This window comes from Bubalus bubalis, chromosome 3, assembly GCF_019923935.1.
Source record: "Bubalus bubalis isolate 160015118507 breed Murrah chromosome 3, NDDB_SH_1, whole genome shotgun sequence".
Taxonomy (NCBI): domain Eukaryota; kingdom Metazoa; phylum Chordata; class Mammalia; order Artiodactyla; family Bovidae; genus Bubalus; species Bubalus bubalis.
Genome location: NC_059159.1, coordinates 38,640,408 through 38,660,703, shown reverse-complemented (window position 1 = coordinate 38,660,703; position 20,296 = coordinate 38,640,408). Strand labels below are relative to the sequence as shown.

The window sequence follows — 20,296 nt, the reverse complement described above, 5'->3', positions numbered from 1 at the left end:
CTCTTCCCCCAGCCCTGGGGTGGGAGGTGGGGTGGCTCAGAGCCTTCTGCTCTGGGAACTTCAAAGACCCCTCCTCCGCTGTGGCCTTTTGGCTTGGCTTCTGAGAGAGAGGGGTTAAAGTCTGTTGGGCCTGCAGTGGGTGTGGTGAGGGCCTTGCTGGGGTACTGGTGGGAGGGGGGCTGGGCAGGAGACAGTCACAGATAACTCAGGCTGAAACCCAGCCTTGACCTTGACGAGCTGGGGGAGCAATCAGAATGCCAGGCACTGCAAACTTTGTTAAAACTGAACGCTGACCCAGTGCAGAAGCCATGATCTAGCAATTCCACAGCTGGGCTCCCCGGTGTTTGATTTAAAAAGATGCCCAGTGAAAGAAAATGCAGAGCTGCGCTGGTTGTCATAGGCCAAGGAAACCGCCAGAACACCTCTCATCAGCACTGTTCCCACAAGGGAAAACTCTAGCAATGACGATGGGTACCACTGCCACAGGGAACGCTGACCAAATTCCTAGACTGGGTGTTGAGGGAGAGAAGCCTGACTGTCACCTTGGCGACCACAGGGGACGTTGGAGGGTGTGTTGTGACCCTTGACTGCAAAACTTCTAAAACCAGACATGTCTCTACATACCACCACTACCTCCAGCTGAGAGAATCCACATTTGATCGACTTGCTTATTGTCTATCTTCCTTGAGCATAAGGATTTGTGTCTGTTTTGTTCACCATGGTACCCTCAGGGCCTGGCACACAGTAGGTGCTCTGTATGAATGCTTGTGAAAGGACTCTGGTGGTCCAATGGGTCCAATGCAGGGGGCCTGGTTTCCATCCCCAGTCAGGGAATCAGATTCCACATGCTCCAAGGAGAAACCCCACATGCCGCAACTAAAGACTGGCACGGCCAAATACATAAATATTTTTAAAATAAATAAATGCTTGTGGAGTGAAGGGCCATGGTATCAATCATTCTACAACCTGCCTTCTCCATTTTATAATATGTTTTGAGATTGACTCAGTTCATAACCATTGCACTCAATTCATTCATTTTACCAGCTTTTGGTATCACATTAGATGATTCACACCTTATTTCTTTCACTTTCCAATGATGCTTATTTCAAAACAGCATCACAATCGATACCTCTACCAGTATCTGAGAATATCCCTGGGGTTGGTATCTAGGGGTGGGATCCCCAAGTCACAGGCTATGTGCATCCTCAGACCTGCTTGATACGACAAAAATGATTCACCCAGGAGATGATACCAACTCGCATTTCCACAAGTCCCTCCTTCACCACATCCTGGCCAACAGAATGTTGTCAGACAAAATGTTTTGCTTATCTACTGGGTGGGTATGGATGATATGTTTAAAATACAAAGTGATGTGTATTGATCTTAAACTTAGCCATCAGTTCAGTTCAGTGAACTTCCTGATGTTCAAGCTGGTTTTAGAAAAGGCAGAGGAACCAGAGATCAAATTGCCAACACCCGCTGGATCATGGAAAAAGCAAGAGAGGTCCAGAAAAAATATCTATTTCTGCTTTATTGACTATGCCAAAGCCTTTGACTGTGGATCACAATAAACTGTGGGAAATTCTGAAAGAGATGGGAATACCAGAGCACCTGACTTGCCTCTTGAGAAATCTGTATGCAGGTCAGGAAGCAACAGTCAGAACTGGACCTGGAACAACAGACTGGTTCCAAATAGGAAAAGGAGTATGTCAAGGCTGTATATTGTCATCCTGCTTAGTTAACTTATATGCAGAGTACATCATGAGAAACACTGGACTGGAAGAAACACAAGCTGGAATCAAGATTGCCAGGAGAAATATCAATAAACTTAGCCATAAATTGTGTCAAACCCTTAACGTGCATTAACTCAGACAGTCTTTGCAACAACCCTGTAAAGTAGGAAAATATCACCCCCATTGCAGAGATGAGAAACTGAGGCTGGGGGTTGAGTGTCTTGCTATAAATACAGAGTGAAGCTGTCACCCAACCACGGCGGCCAGACCCACAGCCCCGGCCTCGCTCGTAACCACTACTCCCGCCTGCCTCATAATTTCCATTAAAAAAAATATTTTTTTGTCACTGCCCAAAATTTCTATATTGAGTATGTGTTACTTTTGTAAGAGACAAAAGAGAGGTAGTTAGTCTCCCCCTCCTCCACCCCAGGAGAGGCCAGAGTGAGGTCAGGGGTCAGCCTGCAAGGACTGACCCTGGGCTCATGGCCTCTCCCCTGCATGCCCTTCTGAAAGGGGTTCTCCCAAGCTGTGGAGTGGGGTGCCACAGCCTTGTCTGGGGCCTTCTCCAGCTCTCCAAGGATGCTTCGGTCCTCACTGCCCATCCCCTATCTGCTCACCAGGTCTTCTTGGTGCTGGAGTCCTGATGCAGAAGGGAGCTAAGCACATAGGGGTCGCCGCCCTCAGGAGTCACCCAGGTCCGGACCACGTCCACATTGAAGGCGGCCAGGGGAGCCAGGCCTGAGGGGGAAAGAAGAACAATTAACAGGAGAGGCATCATTATTCCATCACCTCCCGCCATGCTATTATCCCCACTTTAAAGATAGGAAAAGCAGGACTCCCGGGGATTTTTGGGTTTTTTTGTTTTTGTTTTTTCATAAGACTGGGACTGGAACACAGGCACATCTAACCCAGAACCCTTGATCCTCCAGCTAAACCAAGCTGTGTCTGTACCAAGGATCCCTGCCCCAGGAGGTGGTCTTTTTTTTTTTTTTTTTCCTTTGGCCATGACTTGTGGCATGCAAGATTTTAGTTCCCTGAGCGGGGATCAAATTAGTGCTCCTTGCAGTGGAAGGGTAAAGTCTTAACCAGGGACAGTCAGGGAAGTCCCCCGCCCCCGCAACCCTCCCCCCCATCAACCACGGGTCTTTTTCTATAGGAATAGGACTGGAATGCAGGTGTGTCTGACCCAGAACCCCTGACCCTCCTACCTAACCAAGCTATGTTGGCTCTAAGGCCCCCTCCTCCAGGAAGCCTTCTGTGGTTCTGTCCCAGAGCACTTCCCACCTTCTCACACCTCCCACTGTTCACTTTCTGTACCTGCCTCAAAGCACATGCTCATCACTGTGTCAGGTACCAAAGTTAAAATAGACTATGGGCCCAATGGAGAGGATCTCCTTACATTCTGTCTACATACACCTCCATCAATTGACCCAAGAGAAAAGATACGTCCTCAAAAATACATATTTGTAACAGTCCCAAACTGGAGCAACCCAAATGACCATCTGCTGGGGAATGGATAAACTGATATTTTCAGACAATGAATACTATTCAGAAGTAAAAAGAAACAGACAATTGACATGGACAACAAGATGGGTGAATCTTCCCTGGTTGGTCCATTGGCTAAGACTCTGAGTTCCCAGTGCAGGAATCCAGGTTCAGTCCCTGGTCAGGGAACTAGATCCCACATGCTGAACTATGAGTTCCCACAACTAAAGATCCCATGTGCTGCAGGTAAGACCAGGCACAGCTGAAATGAATAAATAGAGAAAAATAAATATTAAAAAACTGTAGCAAAAAATATTGCCTGGAGTAGTGAGAGTTGGGGTGGGAATTAACTGAGAAGGGGCAGAGAGGAGCTCTTTGGGGTGTTGGAAATAGCCTACATCTCTATAGGCATTTGGATTACAAAGACATGAATTTGTCAAAAATACATCAAATGATGCACTTAAAATTTGTGTGGCTCACTATGTAAATTTTACCTCAAAAAAAAAAAAAAAAGAACCATAAGCAAATATTGAATTCTAGTTAACATGTATGATGAAATGTTTAGGGATTAACTGTGCTGATGCCTGCAATTTACTTTGAAATGCATCAGAATGTAAGCCGGCTTGATGGGTGGATAGCTGGATATATATATGGATGGTAATTTACATAGAGGTGGATATAAATAAATGTTTTTATGTACATTAATTACAATTGTCAACATTTTGTTGTATTTGCGCTCTCACACATATTTTACATATATGTGATACACAAAAGTATATTGCGCTCTCACACATATTTTACATATATGTGATACACAAAAGTATATTGCCGGGAGCCAGCGTGAGGAGCTCCGCCCATGGCAAAAGTCATGAGGAAGGAGGCTCGGCATACGCAAAGGTGGGATCGAGCCTCAGGAGTCTCCCTGGAAATTCTCGAGCATCTACCCCCAAAACCAGAGTCTGCCTACTTTCTGCTTTGTGCTCTCACCTACACCTCTGACTTTACAGGGGGCTGTCCCCCACTACCTCTCTTTGAAAAAGTTAACTTACAGCTCCAGTTAATAAAGTTCCTGGGTGTGATAGTGTTTCAACCTACAAACTCCTTTGGAAGTCCTCTAGCCTGCCTGAATAGTTTTTTCCGGCTACATGTGATTGTTCAGAGCCTCCCAACTGTGAGAGGCATGAGATGTTCTAAACTGTCTAAATACAGATTCTTTTGAGCAGTTAAAAGATTGATTAGAAATTGTATTGGTGAAGGGTTTTTCACTTGTTGGGCCAATGTTTGCTGCTAAGTCTCCATATCCCTTACCTGCTGTGTCCCTGGCAGTGTATTGATTAATATAATTGGTGTAAGTAGTAGCTTTAATGTTTGTAACCTTGGACCCTTGAGTTAATTCTTTTTCTTGTTATATATAGTCCACCACACCTTTGCTAATCACCTTTAGAGAAAAATAAGTTTTCTGAAGAAAGGGTCTTAAAATGTTAACAGGCCTCCAGGCCAGAAGATGATGCAAATCACCTACACTTTTGCATATGATAAGTTTGCAGGAAGAAAGCCTGGCTTACTGCATGACTCTACCCCTTCCCCCATTATCCTCTATGCATAACTTAAGGTATAAAAACGACTTTGGAAAATAAAGTGCGGGCCTTGTTCACCGAAACTTGGTCTCCCCGTGTCGTTCTTTCTCTCACCTTCTGGCTGAATTATTCAGCCTCTTTTCTCCACTAAATTTTCTCATGGAGCTAACCTTATTTAACCACTCTTTATATCTTTAATTAACATTTTAAATAAGTTGTTGTTTCCTGATCGCGGAAGCCGTCTCCGCTTCGAAACCCCTGACTCCACCGGGGCTGGACCTCGGCAGTATATATATTGTAAAATCTGTACATTGTCAAGTTGTTAGGGGAAGCACACTGACTGAAACTGCCCACCCTGGCCAGGCACTGCAGCAACCATTCGCATGAGTTGTTTTATGACAGGAGATCCTGGTAAGGAATACAGAACTAATAAGCCACCACCAACCAGAAGAGTCCAGGAAAGGTCAAAAGGAGACGCCGCGTGTCCATCCACTTCCCACAATCCCTCTCGCTAGCATCCATCTTGGCTGAGCAATGCGTGAGCCACCAGGAAAGACTCTGGATTAGAATGATTGGCCAAAGACCACCCGGAAACTAATCCCATCACCATAAAATCCGAGACTGTGAGCCACGGCAGAGCAGTTCTCCTGGGTTCCCTTACCCTACTGCTCTCCACCCGGGTGCCCTTTCCCAGTAAAATTTCTTGCTTTGTCAGCACGTGTCTCTTCAGACAATTCTTTTCCACGTGTTAGACGAGAGCCCGCTCCTGGGGCCCTGAAAGGGGGCCTCCCCCTTCCTACAACAAAGTCTGTCATATGTGGTTGTCCACTGCACATGTTTTTCAACTTTTCTCTATGTTTGGAAATTCTTCACTAAAAATGTGAGGGGAAAACTCGGGGAGGCAGAATTGATATGGATAGATTGCTCCCCAAAGAGGCTGTGCCAATTTGCACTCCAACAACAAAATGGAAGGCCTATTTCCCACAGCATTGCTTGAGCTGACTGCGCAGACCTCTTCATCCTTGTTTTAAAAGAGTATCTCATCATTTGCTTCCAAAACTACTTTTTAATTAGGAGTGAAGTCAAGCCTCTTATTATAAGCTGTTTTCTGTCTATTCATGTACATTACCCATCTTAACGGAGAAGGCAATGGCACCCCACTCCAATACTCTGGCCTGGAAAATCCCATGGGCGGAGGACCCTGGTGGGCCGCAGTCCTTGGGGTCGCTAAGAGTCAGACACGACTGAGCGACTTCAATTTAACTTTTCACTTTCATGCATTGGAGAAAGAAATGGCAACCCACTCCAGTATTCTTTCCTGGAGAATCCCAGGGATGGGGGAGCCTGGTGGGCTGCCGTCTATGGGGGTCACACAGAGTTGGACACGACTGAAGCGACTTAGCAGTAGCAGCAGCAACTCATCTTAAAGAGGTCTTTATTGTTTTCTTTTTCATTCTTTTGGCCATACAACATGGCATGTGGGATCTTTAGTTCCCTGATCAGGGATTGAATCCTCACCCCCCTCCCCCCAACACAGTAGAAGTTTGGCGTCCTAACCACTGGACCACCAGGGAAGTTTTCTTATTTAATATACAAGAGCTTTTTTTCCCAAAAGAAATTGTCAACGTGTTACTTAGCTATTTGTTCGACTTCCTTATATTTTTTCCCAAGCCTACATTTATTATGTAGTCAAATTATTTTTCCTGTGTCACACTTTCCCACCAGAGATTATTTTTTTAATTCACTCTTATTTTCTCTAGTATGTTATTTGTTTCATTTTTTTATGCTTACATCTTTGATTCATCTAGACTTTTTTCTTTTGGCTGCACCATGAAGCTTGTGGGGTCTTAGTTCCCTGACCAAGGTTCAAACCCATGTCCCTTGTAGTCAAAATACAGTGTCTTAACCACTGGACTGCCATGAAAGTCCCTGGATTTTATTTTTGCATATACCCAGCTTTAATTTTTATTCCCCCCAAATGAAATTGTCCCAGCATTCCTTCTCAAATAGCTTATATTATTCCCATAGGTTTGAAATACCACTTAATCATTCTCAGAATTCTCACATGCAATTTGGTGTCCCCAGGGACTCAGTTCTGCCCCACTGACCTCACTTTCTCCTGCTTGGACACATTCATTAATCTCCTGCCTTTCTCTTTCCAGATTTGTCCCTCCAGGTACATCCTTTCCATACCAGTAGTCAGAAAGAATTTTCAAAAGCATAGTTTGACCGTGCTGTGCCACTGCTTAAAATTACAATATATGTTTGCATGGGAAAAAAAGGCAAAGTGAAGCTCAGTCTGTAGACTTACCTGTTCAAATACCGCTCAATTAACAACTTTTTGTCACAATGGCTCTTGACAAGCTATGCCACTTCTTGAGTTTCGCTCAATTTTTTTGTTTTTGCTTTGGCCACACCCCATAGCTTTCAGGATCTTAGTTTTCAACCAGCAGCTGAATCCAGGACCACGGCAGCTAAAGCACCAAGTCCTAACCACTGGACTGCCAGAGCACTACCAGCCATGCCACTTAAAAAAAGGACATTCCTTTTTCTTGTGTTGATACGATGATTTTTTTCACCCCTGAATACACCAAATAAACATGCTATAAAGAAGTGTATTCTGACATTACATTTTCAGGCAAAAACATATGCACCAATTTACTTACATGAGAGTTTCTAGCCCAACAATATCATAGGAAACAAATCTGCATTGCTTGCCATGTTTGAAAGTGTGAAAGTGAAGTGAAGTCGCTCAGTTGTGTCCGACTCTTTGTGACCCCATGGACCATAACCTACCAGGCTCCTCTGTCCATGGGATTTTCCAGGCAAGAGGACTGGAGTGGGTTGCCATTTCCTTCTCCAGGGGATCTTCCCGACCCAGCGATCAAACCTGGGTCTCCCACATTGTAGGCAGACGCTTTACCATCTGAGCCACCAGGGAAGCCCCAAGTTTGGATAAACCTCATATACTTTGTTTTGCATATGTATGCCCATCGAAGAGGCTGAAGAGATAGTGTCTTCTATGATTCTACAGGCTACTGAGTGCACAAGCTGTTTCCATGTGTCTTGAAGTGATTTTAAGGTTTAGTATTTATTTTGGCCTCAAAATATTTCTCTGTGACTTTATTTTTAAAGGGAGTTTGAATGTAAGATAGCCATAGGTCCCCCAAAAGTTAAAAAACAGTAAAGAAGTGGTACAGAAAGGAAAATGTACTTTTTCAGTAATGACCCCCTCACACCCATCCTCCACCACCCACCCCTGAGTCTTCCTTTCCTCCTCTAATGAGGACAGCAAGCCTTCATTACAATAAGTTGTATCTGTAAATTGTAATTTTATATTCAAATGATTGGGTTTTTAATATACACTTGTTTTGTTTGTAAATTTATAAAATTTTCCATCATTAAAAGTTATTTAGATATTGGGGTGGCTGGAATGTATCACAATTTTTCATTTGAAAAACTGATGGAAGTTTTTTTTTTTCCCCCAATTAATGGCTTTTCACTTGGCAGTAGAGATTTTAGGAACAAAGTAAAATCCTTAAGCAACAGACAGGTATAAACTATTCTTTTAACTAAAGAAGAGAAGGAAATACAAAACTTACGACTATGTGGTTCTTCACTCCTAACGAAGATATAACCATTTTAAATATGTATGTATCCAATAACATTACTTCAAACTATACAAAGCAAAAATTGATTGAACTAAAAGATTTAACAAGTCTTTCATATTAGATAGACCAAAAAAAAGCAAAAAACCAAACCCAGTAAGTATTTAGAAGATCTGAACAACACAATTAACAAACTTGATATAATCGACTAACAGAATATTATAGCCAACAATGGCAAAGTAAACATTTTTTTCAAGTACACATGAAATATCAAAATTGATCATAAGTGTGCCGGGTCATAAAATAAACCTCAGTACGTTTCAACGGATTTACATAATCCAGAGTATGTTCTCTGACTATAGTAGAATTAAACTAGAAACCAATAACAAAAAGAAAGCAATAAAAATCTAAACTTATTGGAAAATAAGCGATGTACTTCTAAATAACGTAAGGTCAAAAATGGAGACCTTACTAAATGAGAATTAAGATAGGACAAATCAAAACCTGTGTGATACAGTTAAAGAAGTGCTTAGAGGAAACATACAGCATTATATGCATATGTTAAAAAAAAAGAAAGAAAAACTGAAAACTAGTTATCTAATATTCCATGTCAAAAAGCTAAATGGAAACCAAATCAAACTCAGAGAGAATACAGGAAGGAATAAAGATAGGAGCATATCGATGAAATAGAAAACTAACCTACATAGAGAAAATCAAAGCTTGGTTTTTAGAAAGAGTAATAAAACTGATAAACCTCTAGCAACACTGATAAAGGAAGAAAAAAAAAGAGAGAGAACATAGAAATTACCAATATGAATGAAAAAACTACATCAGAACAGAGCCTAAGACATTTATGAAATAAGAGGATAGTACATACAACTTAGGGCTTCCCAGGTGGCTGTGATGGTAAAGAACCCATCCGCCAATGCAGAAGACATAAAAGAGATGCAGGTTCGATCCCTGGGTCAGGAAGACCCCCTGGAGGAGGGCATGGCAACACACTCCAGTGTGTTTGCCTGGAGAATCCCATGGACAGAGGAAACTGATGGGCTACAGTTCATAGCCCAAATAAAGGCAGCCAAATAAATAAATAAAATGAAATTGATTAGTTTAAAAAAATCCTAGCAAATTATTGTGGGGAGGGGCGAGATGTTAGCAAGCCATTTAAAAAATTTATGTGAAAATGCAAAGGACAATATAATTATGACTGATTCGAGTTCTAGGGCAGAAACCAACACAACACTATAAAGCAATTTTCCTCCAATTAAGAAATAAATTAATTTTTTAAACAAGGAAGACAGAGCTGACATTAAAAAAAAGAAGAAAGAAAGAAACACAATGGGCAAGAATACTCAGGTACTCCTGAAGAAGAAGAATAAAATTTTTGGATTTATCATTTATCAATATTATAAACTTACAGTTATTAAAACAGAATTAAATTGGCATAAGGATAGACAAATAGATCAATGGAACAGAGAGCCCAAAAACATATAGTCACTTGATTTAGGACAAGGGTGACAGTAAGGAACAGTGGTGAAAGAATGATCTTTTAAATACATCAGATTGGGTCACTTGGATATCAACACTGAAAAAAAATATAGACACAAAAAATCAATTCCTGATGAACTGAAGATTTAAATGTGGGTTTAGATGGATCATATATCTAACCATGAAAAGTGAAATAAGAAAGCTTTTAAGAGAAAACAAAGGACCCTGGGGTAGACAGATACTTTTTAAACAGATCACAAAAAAACACTAGCTATAAAGAAAAGCATTAATAAGCTGAACTTCATTAGACTTAAGAACTGTTTATCAGAAGACATCACTAAAAGAGGAGAGAGGCAAGCCACAGAGAGAGAGGAGATGTTTGCAATACAAGCATCTGACAACAAATCAGTATGAAAAAGGCATGTAAGCTAACAGAAAGAAGGACGTTTCACAAGAGACTATCCAAAGTCCAGTAATCACATGTGAAGTCATCATTAGACTTCACAGAAGGGCAAACTGAGATTGTGTGATGCTGAAACAGCGCAAGACCTTATGGGTCCTTGCCCCCTACCCTGGCACCTCTGCCTGCCCTTTGTCTGTGGAAAACTTTAGTCAAATAATAAGTTTTATCCGAGAAGTGAGAAAGGCAGAATCAAAGGGAAACTGTCAAAGGAGACTAAATAATAATAACGTAGTCATTAAGCTTAGTCAAGGACCTTTAATTCTTTCTCAAGGGCTATAGGTAATACTCTGAGCCATGTCCTGGGAGCTGTCTTCTAGATACACCAGGCAGACAAGTTAACTACATGATGACCAGACTGTACCCAGGACAATTCCTGCCACAATTCCAAGAACTGGCCACAAAGAAATGGGAACAAACGGACCCTGGAACTGAAGATTAACTGTACCTAAAACAATCAAGATGACACTGGTCAGACCACTGATGACCAATTTGAAGACGACTATCAGAGCTACATGCGGTTTCTGCATGTAGCCACCCCCACCACCCCGTCCTTCTGTCTATAAAAGCTCCTGCCCCACTGGTTGCCGGGGATTGAGGGGGGTGGGCGGGGGATTGGACTTTGGACAGACATCCACCTCCCCCCACCCTCCAGCTGCTGGCTCCTGAAATAAAGCAAACTTTCCTTTCCACCTACTTGGCCTGTTTACTGGCTTTTGAGCAGCGAGCAGCCAGACCTCACACATACTCTTTCGGTAGAAATACCACTACATAACCACCAGAATGGCTAAACCAAAAGAGATAATACCAGTGTTCACAATAACGTAGAGCCATGAGAATAGTCATATACTGCTGCTGGGGGTGTAAATTTGTATAACCCCTTTAGAAAATCGTTTGGCTATTATCAACTACAGCTGAATATATGCATAACTCATGACTGAGCAATTCTAGCCTTAGGCATAAATCCAATAGAAATATGTTCATAAATTCATGAAAAGACATGTACAAGAATGTTCACAGCCTCACTATTCATAATAACCCCAAACTGGAACAACCCACATATCCACCAACAAGCTGCAGTATATTCACCAATGGAATACCCTACAGCAACAAAAATAATTGGCGACAAGGTGGGTAGATCTATAAACACAACGTCAGATGAAAAACGCTGGGGATGAAACAGAATATGTATAATTTCATTTAAGTGAAGTTCAAAACAGGCAAAGTAATCCATGATATTAGAAGTCAGGAGGATGGTTACCCTTAGGGGTAAAGTAATCACTGGAGGGTCCATAGGAGGTGTTTATGGATGTCGGTAATGTTCTGTTTCTTGAAATGGGTATCAGCATGTGGATTTGATTTAATTTGAAATTCACTGCTCTGACTTTGTTCATTTTTGTGTGTGACTTCAAAAAACAGCCTACCTTAAAAAATAGTAAATCGCAGGGGTGGGAAGGAATAAATTAGGAGTTTGAGATCAATACACTGCTATACTCCAGTATTCCTGCCTGGCAGATCCCATTAACAGAAAAGCCTGGCGGGCTACAGTCCATAGGGCTGCAAAGAGTCGGATACGAATGAAGCACACATACATAATATAGATGAACAACAAGGATTTATTGTGTAGCACAGGGAACTATATATATATTCAGTATATTGTGATAGCCTATAAAGAAAAAGAATGTATTTGTGTAATGTCTTATGGAAAAACCTGAAAGACCTTTTTGGCCAACCCAATATAATGGAATCATTTTGCTGTACACCTGAAATTAACTCAATATTGTAAATCAACTATAGTTCAATTTAAAAAACAATAATAATTGCAAGTGTCTGAAACACATTTAATATATAAAAATTCCAGGGATTCTTAATGATACTTAAAAGACAGTCGTTGTTGTTGTTGTTCGGTCGCCAAGTTGTGTCCAAGAGGAAACAAAACAAAAGAAATCAAAACACTACACTGCTCACCACTGGCAATGTAATGAGGGCATTGTCCCCTAACTCTGAAAACCGACTATTAAAGGGAAAGTATTCAACAATCTTCTTGCCTTTCCTGTATGCACTACATTTCAGGGTCACCAAACAGGCTTAGTTGGTGAGAAAAAGTTCTTTAAGGAAGAATCATTACTAACAAATGGGGAAGGAATAATAGAATCATAAAAACAGAATTTTGCAGAACATCCCTGGCAATCCAATGGATTTGGATTTAAGTCTTAATTTGGAGTTAAGACTCCAAGTTTTCAGTGCAGGGGGCATAAGTTCAATCCCCAGTTGGGGAACTACGATTCCACATGTAATGCAGTCAAAAACAAAAAAAGCATACAATTTTGCAAGTCCTAATGAAATACAAAGAGTTGACTCATTGGAAAAGACTCTGATGCTGGGAGGGATTGGGGGCAGGAGGAGAAGGGGACGACAGAGGATGAGATGGCTGGATGGCATCACTGACTCGATGGATGTGAGTCTGGGTAAATTCCGGGAGTTGGTGATGGACAGGGAGGCCTGGCGTGCTGCGATTCATGAGGTCGCAAAGAGTTGGACACGACTGAGCGACTGATCAGATCTGATCTGATCTGAATGAAATACAACAGTTAATTCAGGCCACCATCATCAATGGAAGAAACTACTTGGATGAAAGCTTGATAGAGCACTTCACAATTAGACTGACACCCCCAGCCCACTAGTTCATCTTAGCGCCCCTAAGAGTGGGTCCCCCAGGCGTGTGTGCTCCTGGTGTGACTCTCCAGGAAGAATACTGGGGCCCAAGACTCTGCATTTCTAACAGCTCCCATGTGGTGTCCAGGCTGCCAGTCATCAGACCGCACCAAGAAGCAAGTCTTTAAAATACCTCAGCAAAGGAAACTGAAAAAAAGAGCAAGGGAAATGCAGGAAAAATGGCAAAATCCTCCTGATTTTTTTGACTAGGGGTCCCTAACTTGCGGGATCTAATGCCTGGTGATCTGAGGTGGAGCTGATGTAATAATAATAGAAGTAAAGTGCACAAGAAATGCAGTGTGCTTGAATCATCCTGAAAACATCCCCTCACCCCAACTGTCCAGAAAAGTTGTCTTCCACAAAACCAGCCCCTGGTGCCAAAAAGGTTGGGGATGGCTGGTATAAAGTGTGCTCGTCAAAAAAAGTTAAACCTGCATTTACTGAAGGCATTAGCCCTAACTGCCAGGTTTCAGGAAATACAGGGGGTTGAAGGACAAATCACTCTGAGAGGAAGCAAACACGCAAATCTTTCATGAAGATTTGTTCTGCAGGACAAGCGTCCGAGCTCTGCCGTCAAGCAAAGATTTGAAAAAGACACACAGACGCCCAAATGAGCGAGGGGGCCCCTCTAGACTAAGAAAGGCATAGCAACCGCACGTGATGTCTGGGCCTTGTTAGGCTCTTGATCTGAACTCATCAACTGTTAAAAATAGACACGTGGAGACAGTCAGGAAGATTCGAATACAAGCTGAGTATTAGCAAAAGGAGAAGGAGGCGGCAGAGGATGAGGGTTAGACAGCATCACTGATTTAATGGACATGAATTTGAACAAACTCCAGGAGATAGTGAAAGGCAGGGGAGTCTGGCGTGCTGCGGTTCATGGGGTTGCAAAGAGTCAGACACAGCTTAGCAACTGAGCAACAACATTAGACATTAACAAAGAATTACTGTTCATTTTGTTAGGTGATGAGAACATTGCGACTGTAAGAGGATATCCCCTATACTTTAAAATTTTGTATTGAAGCATTTGAGGGTAAAATGACTGACGGTGGGGATTTTCCTTCAAATAAAGCTTCCAAAGCATGAAAGTGCAAACAGATCACCCAAGGATCTTCTTCTAAATTGTAGGTTCTGATTCAGGATGTGAGGGAGTGGGGCTGAGATCCTAGTCTAACAGGCTGGTAAGTGATGCCAGGGTGCCTCTGGTCCCCAGACCAAACTGTGAGCATCAAGGCTTTAACATACTTTGGTAAAGCAAACAAAAAATGACAGCTGAAATCAATGCAGCAGGTGTGACAAGATCTTGATAGCTGTGTCATCTGGGTGATGGGCATATTGGGATTGGGTTTACTAATGTCATTTTCTTTTCTTTTGGCCACACCACTTAGCATATGGGATCTTAGTTCCCCAACCAGGGACTGAACCCATGCCCCATGGAGTGAAAGGGCAGAGTCTTAACCCTTGGACCACCAGGGAAGTCCCCTCATTTTCTTTATTTCTGTACACACTTGAAACTTTGTTAAAAACCAATCTTCCAAAGGCTGAAGGCGCAGGCTCCCTCTAAGGGGCAGTGTCTGCTCTCACCTTTCAATTCTCATTCCTCTTCCGTGAGCCCGACACAAAATCTGTACTTTATTGCTTTCCGTTTATACCCCTGCCTTGCCCAGAATGATGGGTGGTGACTCATAAAAATATATCATGCGCTAAAATAAAACTTATTTTATAAGGATGGGGCAGGTAAAAAACAAAAACTAAAAAGTGAAGTGAGAACTACCCACTTCTTACAAGGAGTGAGTGGAAGGCCTTCTTTCCCCTTTTTTACCATCTGTGTGACTCACAGACATGAATTGAAACCCCCGTGAGAAGTGTAGTCTTCCTTCCCGGACATCCATGATAGCTCCCTGCCCAGCCCAGTATCCCCTCTGCCTGCTCTGTTCTCCAGCTGCCTGATACCCCACTTCCTGAATGCACTGCACATCTCCCTTTTGCACGGCCTTTGCATGGCGGCTCCCTCTGCCCCGTGTGCCTTCCTCATCACTCTCCCAGCTTTGCCCCCTCCTTTGGGGCTCTGTTCAGGCACTCCCTGCCCCAGGAGCCAACTAGATTCTTGACCAGAATGCCCTTCTGGTCTCTGAGTCCCCTCAGCATCCTGGGCTGTCTCTGTCTGGCTCTGACTAAATCCTGTCTGGGTCAGAGTGATCTGCGATGAAGTTTGTTTCCCCCAGACAGTAATCTGATCTGTCATCCATGACACCCTCAACCACAAAGTCCCACTTGACAGAGTGCCAGGCCCAGATTAGAAACATCAGATAGGGCCAGAGATTTCTGATCTCCACCCCGGCACCCCCATCTTTCGCTTTGTTCAACTGAGGGGTCTTGGCTCAAAATCTCTGAGGGGTGGGAAAGGGGAGGAGACAAGCACAGAGACACTCAACGACCACCTTCCTGGACCACCTGCTCTCTTCCAGGTACCATACACAGGTGCTGGGGCTCAGAGAGGTCAGGGGATTGCTTTGTGGCCCATCTGCACACTGAAATTTGTGTCTGGGGCCCAGGTCTGCCTCATTCTAAGCTGAATTTTTACTGAAGCAGTAAAAGCTGGGGGCCCTGGGGACGAGGGTGTTGGTGTAAATTGAGACCAGGCTCCCTGTTGTGCCAGCAGCTGAGAACTGGGGCAGAGCTCTGGGTGAGCGAGCTGGTAATTAGGTCAGTGAGAATATGTGTATGTGTGTGTGTGTGTGTGTAGGTGTGTCAATGGGTCTGCTGAGCTGAGAACACGTGCACGTGTGTGTGTGCATGTATAGATGTGTCAACACACATGCACACGTGTGTAAGCTGTGTGTATGTGTGTGTGTGTGCTAGTGTGTCACAGGGTCCGCTGAGCTGAGAACACAAGTGTGTGTGTGTGTGTGTAGGTGTGTCAACGGGTCCACTGAGCTCTCTCAGAAGGCCCACCGGTGCCTGGGGTCCACCAGACGTGAGTCTCCTTGCCGGAGCAGACTCTACGCCCAATCGCTGCCACAGTCCCTTTACCCAGACTGTGCATCCATCAGGGACCCCACCACCCTTCCCACTTCCCCCCTAGACAGAGAAATGAGCATGAGCCCCGGAGGGAGACAGTGCTCGCTTTGCCACGGAGTCCCTGAAGGACCTGCGGTCACCTCACTGCCGTCTTCTCAGCTGTGATGTGGAACCGTGGGCACCAGTGGGGCGATGCCATGCGCAGGGCCCGACATACCGAAGGCTCCGTAGGTGGGTGCTAATGTCAGTGTTATAGCCACAGAGGGCCCGCCACGCTCTCTGGCGTCTGCTCTCCGGGTGAAGCCCCCCTCTAGTGCTGACAGAGATGAGAGCCCGGCTGAACCAGAGTCTGTCACCACACCACCCACAGGGCTGCCTCCCCAAGCTGCCTCAGCCACACGGCCTGCTGAGTCAGACCCCACTCCATCCTGTCAGCCCCACGGCCCCCCAGCAGCCCCCCTCTCCCCCATCACACCAGGCCGTTTAAATACACATTCTTACAGTACAGTTCCCAGCTTGGCAAACTGAACCTGGGGGGCATGGTTTCCCCAAATTAAGCAAGAAGCCCGGCCATAGAACTAGGACTAGACTCAGCCATCCTGACGCCCAGCCTAGAGCACCCAGAAAGGTCTGCAGGCTGCCTGTCCCATGGGGCGGCTCACCCTGCGCTCACCCACCTGGGCCTTTAAAGTTGAGCCTCATCATCTCAGCCCCAAGCCTCATGCCTGCCCTCCGACTCCCTTCACAGGCTACCTGATGGCCACGGCCAGCAGGTCTGGGGGAGACTGGGCTAGGTTCCACGCAAAGTGCTTGCGGTTTCCTCCTACATCTTCCCCGTGTCTCGTCCTCCCCACATCCTCCTGCCCCAAGTCTCGGCAACTGCCTCTTCATGAGCCTCTGCCTCCCTTTCCTCCAGGACACTGCCTTCTACACAACAGGCAAGTCTCATGGTCACCTTTGGGCTCGGGGCCTACTGGGTCTCCCCCTGCCGTCAGGGTGCAGCCGGAGCTCCCTTAGCCGAGCATTCTGGATCCCCCACACTCTCCACCACCTCCCTGACCACTCACATGGCCTGTTTACACTCCCCAAAACTCAGACTCCCGGAGGAGGTCAGAGGTGTCTGGCTCCCGAGTGGCCTGCCCTCCACACCTGGCCTGCCCGTGCACACTGCATTTGTCTTACCTCTCTGCCTGGGGGACACTTTCCCCATCCCCATGTGTTGCCTGAAGGTGTCCTTAGCGGGCCCTCCAGCTGGGGACAGAGGGTTCTGGTGTGCATGTGGCCTGCTTCCCCCTAGGGCCCAGGGTGTCCTGGCTGTGGGGGGCAGGCAACATCAGAGCATCTGATCCCCACTCAGATCTCACCCTGTGTCTCCTTAAACATGATCCTCACACTGGGGTCTCTGTCCATACTGCTTCTCCTGCATAGAAGCTTCCCACCCCTATCACTGTCTGCACTTGCTAAGGACCTCCCCCACCTACAGGCCACCTTGGACACTACAGTCCTCCACTCTCAGTGGCTGAGGTTTTCCATCATAGACTTGCCTTTCCATCTGGGGTGTGCCCTGGGCAGAGCCTGGTCTGACACCTCCCCGACTCCCCCAGCAGGACTCAGAGGGGTCCCCAGGCTCCAGCCTGAAGTTGATACAACAGCTAAGCCAACCCTGGACTTCTGGTTCCTGGACCACTGTAAGGTTCTATAGACCATAGCATAGTTCCCTTCTTCACCCGAGCTATGTAGATGCAATCTCTACGAGCCTGGGAGAAGTGAATGGCTGTGGTCACCGAATGAGTCAGGGTGAAGACTGACCCGGGAGTAGCAGGCTGCAGGGAACAGCTGCAGGGCTTCCCCACAGTGGGAAGGGTAGGAGGTCAGACCAGGAACAGTCTGGATTCTCTCCAGCCTAGTGAGGTGCAGCCAGGATGCAGGGCCTGGGCTCACAGTCTGAGGGGTTCCTACACCCTCTCTTGGCCTCTCCTTGTCACTCTCTCAGACGCTCTCCAGCTCTTAAGATTCAGCACCAGTCTCGCCTCCTCCAGGAAGCTCTTCATGATTAGTCCACCCCTAAGTCTCAGGGCCTCACTCTTAGGGCAGAATTGTCACGGCTCCATTTCTCCCACTCACACTGGTGCTGCTGGGGCCCTGCTCTCGTCCCTGGCCCACAGCATAGCCAAGCTGCGGGCTCATGGATCTCATTGCAACTCTGCTCCATCTTGCTCTCCACTCCCTCCACCTGGGGGGTGCCTTGGCCTCAGAAGGGGTTTTGTAAAGCTCATGTGACTTGACATTGCCGAAAAAGGTGCTGGGGCGATAACTGATCCTTCCAGAGGCCACAGGAAAAAGAGACGAGCAGGAGCCCAGAGTGACACCAGGGTTAGTGTCAAGGGCCATGGGGTATTTTGGAGCTTCTAGAGCCGGGCGGCAGGCAGAGGCTTGGGTTCAAGCCTCGTTTCCACCAGCACTTGCTTGTAACTATGGCCAGTCACTACCCCTGTCTGGGCCTTAGTCACCTCTTCCACACTGGGAAGGAGTGGACCAGGGTCTCGTCTAAACATCGTCTATGGACACGTTTGGTGATGCAAGATCAAAAAAGCATGAGACCTTCTCCACACACCACATATAACTGAAAATAAAGGGAAGTCTAAACTGTAAAATAAGGAAAAGGAAGTTCAACGAAGTTTTGATCTTTCCATGATAACTATTTTGATTTTTTTCAAATAATCAAATATTAAACAGAGTGCAGAAATGTGCGCTTTGCTGGAGCGCATTTGGCCAGTTTCTTGGGCGGCCTGGCCTGTGGTAGCGCTATTAGTGATTCTGAGCACCCCCCAGCCTGGCCTCAGCTCAGCCACTGTTGGGCCTCACTCAGCGGCCTGCATCAATCCTTAGGGGAAACAGGCTCCTAGGAGCTTTGAAACTATATCTGCCTGATACCCGGTCTTACTCTTCCGTCCAGCTTCTGACCAGCACAGGAGGCCCCCAGGAGTCCTGTCAGATCGCTAAGCAGGACCACCTGGCCTCAGGCTTGCAGGGCTCACTGACCACGCTTTCTCTCCTCCCTGGGGCCTGGTAGGTGGGTGTGGGCTCCTGGCTTGGCTTGCCTCCAGGGGCTTCCATGGGCGTTTTAAAGGCCAGAAAGGGACCCCCTAGGCAGTGTGGAGAGGAAGCACCCCCTCCCCCACACAGGTTCTCATAGGGCCTTAACATCAGGAACAGGAAGCTGGCCCCCCCTTGCATTCATCCTCCACCACACAGCCCACCATCTCTCATCATCTCGCATCAGCGGTCACCTGTTCACAGGGTCCTTACCCCCTCCTCAGCTAAACCCTTCCTGTGTAAGAGAAGGGGGCTCTGCTGGGCAGGTGGGCTTGCACACTCTGAGGAGAAGTGCGGCATAGACCTGAGGGGCTGCCTGACATGGACGCCTGGTTGGGGGAAAGGGGATGCATGGGGAGGGGAGGTGGCAGGAGGAACAGGAGGCAGAGCCCCGGAGTCCAAAGGAGTACAAAGTCAGAGAGAGCCTCAGGGGCCCTTCCCAGCCCCAGGGGGGGTCTGACCCACCGAGCAAGAGCATCCCCCCCTGCGGGAGGCCCCACCTCTTCTCTAACCTTGGGCTCTGAGCCCCACCAGATGCACAAACGGACAGGCCTAGCGGAGGGCACAGCAGCCCCTTGGAGGGTAAGGGGTGAGGCTGACTTACTGGTCACGCAGAGCAGAGAGTGAAAGAGCCACATCCTGGCGGGAGCGCAGGCAACGGCCGAGGCCTCGAGGGCTCAGCTTCCCTCCTGGGCTCCTGGGCTCGGGCGGGCAGGAGGCGGGGACAAAGGCACACCCACAGGCCAGGACCACAGACAGACAGGCTGTGTGGCTTCCTCAGTAAAGGAGAGCTGGGTCCTGGAAGCCCAGAGACCTCTGGGAGCCCTGCTCCATCTCTACCACTTTTGTGGAACTGGGAGCTGAGGTCTGGCCTGGGAACAGGGCCGGATGATGTCAGGATCAGTATTTGAGGGACAGGAGCAGTATGAATCCAGCGATGTGTTGTTTATCATCCTCGTGGACGAGTCCCAGCCCCCTTGCCCTGCTCCATCACCCACCACCCACCTCTGCCCCGGAGCCTGGCCCAGGGTCCCTCCCACAGGAAGCACCCCCCACAACTAGAAACCGCCTCCACACTCAAGGCCCTGAGGCCGGGTGAAGGGAAAGACCCTG

The 20,296-nt window shown here is 46.3% G+C and overlaps 1 protein-coding gene across 1 annotated transcript in view; it reads right to left on the bottom strand.

Annotated features, from left to right (window-relative positions):
* The window catches only part of ITGAE (integrin subunit alpha E), a 60,647-nt gene extending 40,716 nt beyond the window's left edge, over positions 1 to 19,931 (bottom strand). The window contains exons 1-2 of the mRNA XM_006079695.4: positions 19,788 to 19,931; positions 2,351 to 2,471 (exon numbers count right to left, since the gene is read on the bottom strand). Coding sequence (XP_006079757.1) covers positions 2,351 to 2,471; positions 19,788 to 19,821 — 155 coding nt within the window. The 5' untranslated portion in view covers positions 19,822 to 19,931. The remainder of the gene's footprint in view (positions 1 to 2,350; positions 2,472 to 19,787) is intronic.
* Between the last annotated feature and the right edge of the window lie 365 nt (positions 19,932 to 20,296).